The sequence below is a fragment of the Hippoglossus stenolepis genome, chromosome 3 (genome assembly GCF_022539355.2).
Source record: "Hippoglossus stenolepis isolate QCI-W04-F060 chromosome 3, HSTE1.2, whole genome shotgun sequence".
NCBI classification, from domain to species: Eukaryota; Metazoa; Chordata; class Actinopteri; order Pleuronectiformes; family Pleuronectidae; genus Hippoglossus; species Hippoglossus stenolepis.
Window position 1 is genome coordinate 16,568,881 of NC_061485.1, and position 11,274 is coordinate 16,580,154.

Genomic DNA, 11,274 nt, shown 5'->3' on the forward strand with positions numbered 1-11,274 from the left:
CCAATGGCAGGGCGGCGCTTGTCGCGTGGACCAATCAGCTGCCACCATGTCAGGCGTCCTGCGTGTTGTTGCTGTCAGACTCACAGTGGGGGGAGTGAGAGGAGAGAGTCGCTCATCATGGCCGCCTCCTCAGTACGCTGGCTCAAGAGACTGTACGTGTTCCTGTTGGTATGTCCCCTGTGTGTCCCCGCCTTCTTGAACCTGGAGGAACTGAACGAGATGAAGTATGGGATTCAAATCCTGCCCGACCCCGTCATCCTGGGGCAGGTGAGCGAGCGGGGGGAGGTTTTTTTTGAACGGCTAGCCTGCTAGCTAGAAAGTAGGCTAACGTCAGCCAGCGTTAAATAGCTTCCTCTTAAAGAGTAACCTGCTTCCCAGCTGTGGCTCATAGTAGAGTACTGAAACTACATGTAGAACATTTAATGCTGGGGTTAAAGCTGAAGTCACCGACACAGGAGCGTTGACAGCTGTCACAACACAACTAAGTTTGACTCATTTCCACCTACCTCCTGTTTCATTACATAAACAATAACGAACCAAAACCATTATAGCAAGACCAGTGAGTTAATACACTGGCAATTACTTGAGTATCTTTCTGCTAATGTGTGGCATTGTCACTTCAAGATTTTCCCTCTTTCATGACCGTGTTTTCCTCCAGACCAAGACAGAGGAGGTTATGATGGTGTCCAGTAAGTACAAGCAGCTGTACGAGTGTCGGCTCCCAGCCCAGGCCGTCAGGTTTCACCAGGATCCTGCCTCCGACCCGGACTCACAGGGGTACACCGGACCAGACATCCCAGACCTGCTCGGTCCAATGCACAGTGCCCCCTGTATAGTGAAGGTTGGTCCTCGTCTGCTTGTCTGAGAGGTCCACAGGTCCACTGCTGAAGCTCTTTAGACTCATTACACTTTAGGGTTCAGTTTGTAAGATTAAGGTGAAAGGGATCTATTGGCAGAAATTTAATATAAAATAATCCTAGTGATGTTTTCACTAGTGTGTTTCATTTAAATTGTACGAATTGTTGTTTTCTTTACCCTCGAATGGGCCCTTTATATTAAAATACTTTATATCTACATTGGGAGCAGCTCCTCTCTACGGAGGCCATGTTTTTTACAGTAGCCCAAACTGGACAAACTAAACACCTTTTGAGTATTTATGACAACTGAAGGCTACCACAAATTCTCTTTCATGTTTGGAAGGGGAGGGTGAGGTGAGGGGCATTCAGCTGCAACATTCAACTTCACCACTAGATGTCACTAGTTTCTACAAACTGAACCTTTAACAGACACAGACTTTGATTCATTTGAAGCAGTGGGTTTGTTGCAGCTGCATCACATTGAACACACCTGTCACTAACGTATTCAAGTGACTGCACCAAAATCAGAGTATGAAAGTACTGGGATCTAATCCCTTAAACCACGTTTTATGTTTTTTGTGATTTAAAGATCACTGTGGTGGGAAAGATAGTTTGTGTGCATTAGTTCACTTCAGCTTTCCAACGGCAGTTTGTGTGCACATTGATCCCAGTTGTGTACAAGGGCAGGACAGAGACAACATACAAAAGAATACACAGTAGACACAATCTGGATATATCTGAATACAAGAGACAAAGTTAGAGCAGCGTCTTGTGTCTTGTGTCTTGTGTGGCCATCTCAGTGTAGAGACAGTCCTGTAACTCAAGACATTTAGTGACTTCACTGTGCTGGTCACAGAACAGATGTGAAAGCAGGAAATGGTTACTTATAACTTGTCCCACACACAGATCATGATCTTTTCCAAAGAAAGAATGTAAATGATTCCTTTTCAGCTACACAAAGTGCAGCCAATGTAAACTAAAGTTATGTGAGTATTTGGGGGAGGTTACTGGGCTGTGGTTTGTTACCTAACTCACTTCCTAATGACATACTTAGGTCTGATTTCCTCATAACATTTAAAAAACAAGAACAACAAGAATACTAAAAGACTCTATTTTGGTTTGAGTGTCGACTTTAACTCAGCAAAAGTAAAGAAAAAAACGCAACATCCAGTGGTTTCTACACTGTTTTACAGCACTGGGAGCACTACCATCGTAAGAAATTAATGGAATTTTAAGAAATAAAACATCAAGATTCATTGGAAAAAAAGCAGATGTGATATTTAAAAGCAGAAGCCTTCAATATTAAATGAGTGTGGTTATTTCAAATCTTTTATTAACTGAACTGGTCATGAGACGAGATGCCTTAAGATCAACTCTGCTGAATAATTTCCTGAGGGAAACTTTAGTTTCATCATAACAGGCACATAAACCAGTCTGCACTAGTTTCTGCTGTAACACTCACACAGACATCAGCACAAATAAATATCTGTTTATTTTTGACAATGTTAAGTGAGTAGCCTAAATAAAGTGTAAATGTAAAAGTGAATTACATTATTTAGAAATGTTTGCTGTCTGTGTTTCCTGCAGACGAAGGACTGGTGGACATACGAGTTCTGTCATGGTCAGCACATCAGACAGTACCACCTTGAAGGTACCACTGTGTTCTCTAACTTTGTATTTTAATTTATTACTTTGACACAGGAGCTGTCTCTGACAGATGTTGTTCTTCTCTCCTCAGACACAGAAATCAAAGGGGATGTACTGTTTCTCGGTTATTATGAGTCTGAATTTGATTGGAACAATGAAACAGCAAAGGTAAAGTTGCCTCAGTTTGGTGGTTGCACTTTCTTTAACTTCAGCTTCCTGGCGTACATTAAAAATGAAATCGCATGATTGTAGAATATGAGTTGAACCTCAGTTGTATGTGGCAGTGTCTAATTGATGATCTAATTCAGTATAACCATTATAACATTATAGTCTTTGCAAAATAATGTATGAACCTGTTCAGGACGAGCTTATTGTTCAATGGTTTGTGACTTCTGAAGTTACTCAGGTCACTAACATGTCTTTTTCCCCCAGGCCTCCAAACAGCACAGGCTAAAGCGCTACCACAGTCAGACCTATGTAAACGGCTCCAAGTGTGACCTGAATGGAACTCCCAGAGAGACTGAAGTCCGGGTGAGTTGTTTAAATTAACAAGACATTTATAACGCACGCTGCCTGTGTGGTTTTGTCTGTTTTCAATGTATTGTTTAATTTTTAATTTCTGTTTCAGTACTACAAACAGATATAAAGTCAAAGTGAAGTTAGTTTGCATTTTGTACCCAATGATGTATCCTAGACAGACTTGGATAACTTTACTTCATTACTTCCAGTTTGTTTGTGAAGAAGGCTCGGGGGACTACGTTGCCCGAGTGGATGAGCCTCAGTCGTGCCGCTATGTGCTGACAATTCACACCAGTCGCACCTGCCAGCATCCTTTCTTGCGGCCACCATCCACTGCCAAGCCTCAGGGTATCGTGTGCCAGCCAGCACTAAGTGCGCAACAGTACATGGATTACGTCAAGGCCCAAGTCTGTGAGTTAAAAACAATAAATAATAATTTGACACAGCATTTGGAAACTGTCACAACTTATCACTTTGATGTTATTTCCTGTTGAGGCGGGATGCTGGAGCTGAACAGGATGTGGAAAAAAGTATTTAAAAATGTAAATCAATGGTGACAACAACTAGGGGGATAAAGCGGGTGAACATGGTTAACATTTTAGATTTGTATTGAGTATGGTTTGAGATGTTCTGATACCAGCACCGGAAATGCCTCCAATACTGCTCGGGCATCGGAGATTACGCAAATTTATGTACCACCCCTTAAAAGTATATTAGTTTCACCCAGATAAAACAGCAACTTTCTTTTCCCGGAAATCACGTCTTCTTTGCCACTCCAAATTACCAGTTGCACTGCACTGCCACTGGAAAGTACTGTTTTCAGAGCGGTGAAGAAGAAGTGTAGTGTGAGCCAGAGATGGCTAAAAGGTCAGCAAATTGGGCAATATTTCATGCTGACACGTCAAATAGTGAGTAAAGTAAAATGGCGACATGTACCTTGTGTAAGACTTCAGTTTCGAGGGGGGGCACTAGCAATCTCATGAAGCATTTGAAAAGGGTTTTATCTGAACCAAGACATCACTGCAGTGATAGCAATCATCAGCTGTTAAAATATGTTGTATAAGTTATTGTTTTTGTTTTTTTAAATACAGTGGTATCAGATTGGTACTCGGTATTGGCCGAAACCTGAAGTCCAGGTATCTGATTTGTTATCAGGAAGTGAAAAAATGATATCAGAACATCTCTATGTGTGGTGTATGAAATACAGATGTATGATCGGAAATACAGTGATTTATTTCACTGTGTGATTTTAAAACCATAAGAAGTACACGTGTGGGTTTTCTTCCCTCTTTCATTCTTCCTTTCCCTCTTCCTCCCTCCATCCTGTTCCTAGCGGACACAAAGCGTAAAGTAGAGCAGATCTCAGAGGAGCTGAGGAGTCTTGATGAGATGTTGGCTGGTAATGAAGGGGCAGATGGGGCCGTGGAAGTAACAGCTGATGAGTCATTAACTGTATCCAGTGATGATTCAGAGCCCTCAGATGGAAAAGGTGATTCTTTTTTTTACAGTTAATGGGAAAATGACTACTATTGTATCAATTTATCAGTGTACCAAATAAATATATTCACCGAGTTATTCTTAATCTCTATCATGTCAGGTGTACAGATTTCACAAAGCCTTTCTCGTGTGACATCAGCTGCTGCATTTATTTTGAAATAGACTCGGCTGATGTATCTGAGGATGTCGGGTCAGAGGAGGCAGAGGACTCTGATTTCTGGGAGGGAGTGACAAAACCAGAAGGTTCAGAAACAACTGCTTCTCAACAGGAGAGTCAGGTACAGAAACACTAACAACAAAATGACCATTAATTATAATCTAAAGTCCATAAAATCTGTGTACTAATAATATCTGATATATGATACATTATATAAAGTGTTTTAAATTTATTTCAGTGTTTTAATCTTATTATAACTGAATGTGCTGAATGTTAGAGTTCTTTTTTTATCTATATCCTCTAAGACTACTCTTAGAACTAAGCACACATAAATTTGCAAGTATATTATTTTGTAGTTAGTTTTAAGTGAATGTTTGAACCGAGGAACCTCTCTGGTCAGAACCCACATAACCACTAGAGGGTGCTGGCCAACAATTCTCAGGTCAAAATATTAACCTGCTTATCGCTTTTTCTCCACAGACTGCAGATGATGACTATAACTCACTTACAGACAATGAAGTTATTGATGATGTTGATGAAGGTAATGCAATTTAACCGCTTTTGCTTTCTCTAACGCGCAGGCACACACACACACGTTTGTACATCTATCTTAGTGAGGACGCTCATTGGCATAATGCATTCCCTAGCCCGTTACCCAAACCCTAACAATCAAAACTAAATGCCTAACCCTAACCTTTACTCAAACCCTAACCTAAACCTAACCCACTTTCCCAAAATGTCTTCACTCTGTAGGTTGTAGACTCAAAATGGTCCTCACAAAGATATCTGTACACACACACACACACACACACACACACACACACACACACACACACACACACACACACACACACACACACACACACACACACACACACACACACACACACACACACACACACACACACACACACACACACACACACACACACACACAACTACAGGCTGGGGTTATGCCACAATTGATTTAAATATCTTTTGGTTACTGCTTCAAATAGATTACAGTATCTTATGTTTTGCAGTATTGCTGTTTAACCTGCAAAGCAAACAACTCTTCAAATAGAGTTCTGTATGGAGATTAGTTTAGCATTTACTTATGTGTGCTGTTGCTCAGTGTTGGACTGTCTTTGAAATAAATCTCCTTTAGTAGAAAAGTTCAACTTTAAAATCATCACTGACCCGGCAGACCTGATGAAGTTTGTCCAGCACCTCAAAGAGAGTAACAGGAAGGTAAGTACTTGACGAGATATCCATGTTACTTTTTTTTTTACATCTCTTGGAGTACATTTATTTTTCTTTGAAGTGTTGAATATTGCAGTTCAATGCTGATTTTTGTGTTTTTAGAAAGATCAAAACCAAGCCAGAAGTCGAGGAGAAAAACCAGCATTAGACAGGGTGACGGAGAAGCTCGGCCAAGAGGAAGATGAAGATGAACGCATGCTGCAGGATTTCGAGGATAAGATAGCTGACCTCTCTGTGCCGTCCGATAAGATTGAAGAAATAAAGGAGGAAATGCAGAAGGAGTTTGACAACATCATAAATGAGGTTTCTGACCACATAAAATATTTAATTTTGACACAATATTAGGCAGATCTTAAACATAATGTAATTCTTTGCTTTTCTCTGTCTTGTAGGCCCAGCAGGAATTGGAGACTGAGGGTCTGAAAGGAGAGTTTGATCGCACACAAGCAACACAAACACTAGAGACGACATTAGACAAGCTACTTGACCATTTAGAGGAGAAAGACATCCAGGACCAAGAGCAACAAATGGCAGGAGTTCAAAGTACCAGTGATCCGACCAGGGGCAGCCCTAGCCTGGCTCCAAAACAGCCAGGTAACCCAGCTGTCTTTCCCTCTGTGGTTTCTTTGTCCACCTCCATCCTCTCCATATCTGATCCATAAGTACAGTAGATGTTTGTCGAGGCATCCTCACACATGGTCCTAGTTTGATGCAAAAGCAAACAAAATTTCTGTGGTTAGTTAGTGGCCTTTCCGCTGCTGCCTTTGTTGTATCTGTGGGTGATTTTCAGTAATTTAATCAGAACGGAAATATGTGAAATCACTCACAACAACAAATGTAATGCTTGTACGTGAGTGTTTCCGATTCCACAGTCTTGGCTTTTACCTCCTCCCTCCTGTGGCCCTGCTTGTTGGGTTTTGAGTTGAACTGTGTTGTTTGTCCCTCTTTTGTCTCGTCACCCCCCCCAGACCAAGCGGCTGACGACCATGTTAAGATCAAAATTACTAAGTATAAGACGGGCAGCAGCCCTGATGGGGAGGTCAAAGTTCAGGAGATGGGCGAAGGAGACCCCCAGTGGCAGCACATAAAGGACGTGGTTAAAGAGCAGCTAGAGAAAGCAGGACTGAAGGCCGAAGGTATGAAGGGGGAGTGCCCGAAACACTCAGCGGGCTTTTCTCTCTGTCATCTGTTATCTTGAACTCACAGCTCTGTATTTATATTCTCATCTTTGTCAAAAAACACACAACTCTCATGTTTTCCAAGGTTCAGCCATTCAACAGATACAAATATCATGCTAGTAACATAAAGGGTTTCATATATTTTTTATGCTGCAAGAAAATAAACATGCATTTACTGAAGACCAAAATTAGGGAATTGCAAGATTAAAGGTCATTGTAACAGAAAGCCGAAGCTTATCTTAAAGTCAAACAGAAATGAAAGCTGTGTCATCCATGTGTGTTCTTTTTTTTCATCAAATGTTTTGTCTTTATCATTATTCATTGTGATTTTTTTGTTTTAACATTTGGCACACATTCTTATTTAGAGCAACTTGGAAATATTTAATTCACAAGCCTCCTTTCCACCTGTTTTATGTATCTTTTTTTTTTAGGTAAAATTGAGGTGAAGATCTTGACACGAAAGAATGCAGAGGAGGCAGGGGATCAGTGGTTGACTGAAGAAGATACAAAGTCCTTCAGGGAGCTCCTCATAAACCTCTTGGTAATTTGAGTTTTGATAAAGGCGGATCTTTGTTGGCATGCGTTATGCAACATGATACTGTTGGCTGTGGGCTGTAGTGTTTGCTTAGTAAACTCAAATGACTTCAGGCTGCAGTACAGTGCATACCTACCCTATCTCAACTCCGTAAATACTGTAGGTCTAATTTTCAAAAATCATGCATCTGCCCCTTTATTGGGATCCGCACTGGAAGTTACTGGGTTCTTCCTTGAACTATTCCCCAACCCTCCACCAAGTTTGGTGCAAATTGATTCTGAACTTTTTGTGAAATCCTGGACCAACCAACGGACATGGGTGAAAACGTTTCTTGATGTAGGGAACAGATTTCAGCCCATATGAGACTGAACATGAGTTATTGTGTATTTGTTTCAATGCAAATCTATGTTATGAGTAGGTGAAGTCCGGAAACATTTCCAGTATTCTGAAAGATATAAGTTGTCATTTATAATAAGGGGATAAGGTTACACTCAAGTCTCTATTGGCATTCACAGTGTTGTGTAGGACTCACACAAGTTGGTGGCTTCCACTGAAACACTGACCATTAATGCAAAAGACTCACAGTGTGAGTCCAGTGTTGTAGTTGGCTGCTCACATGTAAAGTGAAAACAGGAACCTAGAGAAGTTCAAATACTTGTTCCTTCACTTTGCAAAGTGGATACAAATGCCAGTTTCTGTAACTCCCCGAAACCAACCATCCTCCCCATCTGACAAAGCAGCTCTGATGGAATATTCTCTGCCTAAATTAACATCTTCTCAAAAGTGGGAAAAAAAAACATTTATTCTATGGGGTTACTTGTCTTCACTTGGTGTAGTTAACTGAAAATAAGTGGAGATTCCAGGAAGAACACAGCCAGGCTCCTTGCTTTCCCCTGTTTTCAGTCTTTGTGTAAAGCTACACTAACCAGCTGTACCTTCATATACAACAACGGATAAGACACTGCTGAGACATTAAGGACATTTCTTTTAGTTTTTGACAAGTTCTATGTTGTCAGACACAACTGACTTTACAAATTTAGAAATTACAGAACTTACTTTAACACTGAAAATTTAGTTTAAAATGTTCTTTCTCTAGTATAAAACAAAAAAATGACCACACAATGTGCTTGATGACATCAACGATGGAAATGAGTAAACTGGTTTTCCATACATTGATTTACTTTAACCACAACATCCATATTAACTGTGATTTATGTTTGCTTCTTAATATCTAGAGTCATCTGCCTGCTATCTCAGAATTTCCATTGAATAAGTGTTTGAGAAAATGTGTTTATTCTACCTTGATTTACAGTGGCAGTGTTTCAATTAATAGCTTTTGGAAGCAAATCAATTATTTAAATTCATGGTTTTTATGTAGAATTGAATAATGGAAAATATGTGTTAGTGGCAGTCCTAAAGTGGCTCAGTCAAGGTTGTGGTTGATATCTGATATCCAATCTTTTTATTCCACAGACTGGAGGCACAGAAGAGGTTTACAAGGAGCAAAAGAGGCAGCAGGAGTTAGAAAACAACTATAGGTTTGTGTGGGGAGAGTCCCAGGAGGAGTCCCAATCATCCAGCACCTCTGACTCAGACGACGTGGACATCTGAGCTCGTTCTGGACATTAATTGGACCTTCTGTGAATGTGAACTCCTGTTAAGACCAGGGGGAAGAAAGGACTCTGAAGTGCAGCAGCAAATAAAAAAAAAGAGCTGACATGATCAAATCATTGCTATGAAATTTGGCAGATAATCAACTCACCTGTTTGCACATTCAGAAAATCTCTCTGTGTTTTGAAAAAGACAATATGTGTCTTTAGTAGGAACCATTTATATGTTGCACAATGAAACAGCAACGTGTCAGCTGTCCCTGTGCAGCCATATGCAGTTATGCATTTTCCCCTTTTTGATGGGATTCAGTTTTGATAGATGGCTCGAAAAAAGCCTTGTGAAATACAACATGTACCTTTTTAGAAATATGTCAGTGAGTTCTACTGAATATTTGAAGTTTAAGTTCGAAGTTCTAGTTTATTTCTGACCTGACACAGATGATGGAGGGTGATGGTGCATGCCTCATTAAACTGGATGAGTCATTTCACGGGTGGATTATACGTGAAAATGGAAAAAAGGGACAAACACTAAAGGGTTCATTTTTCAGTTCCTGCTTGTCTTTGAAACGTTCTGACACACTGTGTTTGGTGGTAATGTTATCAACAAACAGAACTGTAGATTAAATACGTGTTTGTAAATATGCTGTGGCACTTTATATTTTTTAGAAACACCAAATTTAAGCATTGTTTGATTAATGTTTTGGTTTTCCCTCGGGGTGTTGTGTCTGATTAAAGGGATTCAAATGAAAAACTCTTAAAGGGGTGTCAGGAAGAGAAATCTTTTTTGTGAGTACCTTGTTATTCTTTTGACAAATACTTGCCTTTTATTTTATTCACCTATATTTAATTTAGCAAAGAAAATTTAAGAAAGCTAGACTGTTAATCACATTCAGTCTAAGGAAATAATGAATCCATGCAGAGCTTTTCTAAGGATCCATCAGAGGTTGGCTTCAAAGGGCTGAATTTGTTCAGTTTGAGAATAATTATGGCTACATTGAAACAAAGCCTGTGCGTAATCATTGCGTGAATGTGGCTTTGAATTGATTTGTTGTATATCAGCACAAATTAAGAGGCACTTGAGTGTCCGGAGTAAATACGTTAAAATTTGTTAAGTTGCAATCTTGTAACTTAATTTCCCTGCAGGACTGAGTCATATACCAACAGTTTCAGGCACCTGACTGAGGCATTTGTTCCTAATGTCTTCATTAGTGTCAAGATGGTGCATGAGTAAGCAGAACAACATATTTATTCACTTGAATTCGTCGTCAAAAAATTTACATTGTTCCAAAGTTTAGTGGTAAATATGATCTGGTGGAGACTTGTGAGTTATCCAGCAAACACCTGGGCTTATTTTCAAACCATGATATCTAACACCAGAGGCAGAGAAGACGATTTATTACCATATTCTCGAATAGGGCTGTTTTACTATATTAAAAAAATACCATGACTGTCTTCATTATCTGACTAAAGTCCATTTGAGCTGCCTTGTAAATACTTTGGGCAATCATTGTTTTTTATTAAATAAAGAATACCACTGGAGTCCTCTGTACACCATCCAGCTATTTGTCTTTATGTGTTAATGTTGATATTTGTTTTGTCTCCTGTGAGAGATGAACCCTTCCCTCTGGCCTGTTAAGGCAAAGTCCATTGTGTTATTTACTCACCGAGATAGCAACTGGGTGTGGATGTGTTATAGCTCACTGGAAATTTTACTTAGGTGCTGGTAAACGGGTTTAGAGCAGTGTAGAGTGACGACTACAATTATGATGTGGGGTTAAAAGATATTTATAAGATATATATAAAAATATTTTTTTTGTAATCTTGCTTTTTTTTATGCAATAGAATAAATAGTAACCACCATGATTCACTGGCAGTCAGCATGTTTTATTCATTTGATATTAGTATTAGGATTATTAGAAAGTTTGGTAGAATGTACAACTTACTTATGACGAGGGATTTCAGTCATTCTGGCTCTACAAATAATTGTTCACGTATAGTATTTTGAGAGTTGCCACCTATACAATGTGCCACC

The 11,274-nt window shown here is 39.7% G+C and overlaps 1 protein-coding gene across 2 annotated transcripts; it reads left to right on the forward strand.

Annotated features, from left to right (window-relative positions):
- The first annotated feature begins 60 nt into the window (after nt 1-60).
- On the forward strand, nt 61-10,791 carry os9 (OS9 endoplasmic reticulum lectin). Of its 2 annotated transcripts, none has more exons than XM_035153365.2 (15): nt 61-267; nt 659-841; nt 2,445-2,508; nt 2,596-2,672; nt 2,937-3,035; nt 3,233-3,434; nt 4,357-4,512; nt 4,683-4,798; nt 5,158-5,218; nt 5,825-5,907; nt 6,022-6,222; nt 6,312-6,513; nt 6,888-7,055; nt 7,529-7,638; nt 9,106-10,791. In XM_035153365.2, exons 1-15 carry the CDS (start codon nt 118-120, stop codon nt 9,241-9,243), a joined length of 2,010 nt encoding a protein of 669 aa, XP_035009256.1. In that variant the 5' UTR covers nt 61-117; the 3' UTR covers nt 9,244-10,791. The 2 variants fall into 2 exon arrangements, with proteins under 2 accessions (XP_035009256.1, XP_035009257.1); XM_035153366.2 differs by having other exon boundaries at nt 5,828-5,907.
- The last annotated feature ends 483 nt before the right edge of the window (nt 10,792-11,274 follow it).

Coding starts and splice junctions, on each gene's coding strand:
- os9 (XM_035153365.2), top strand. CDS start 118: ATGGCCGCCTCCTCAGTACGCTGGCTCAAGAGACTGTACGTGTTCCTG. Junction 3,435..4,356: donor TTACGTCAAGGCCCAAGTCT/GTGAGTTAAAAA, acceptor TCCTGTTCCTAG/CGGACACAAAGCGTAAAGTA. Junction 7,639..9,105: donor AGCTCCTCATAAACCTCTTG/GTAATTTGAGTT, acceptor TTTATTCCACAG/ACTGGAGGCACAGAAGAGGT.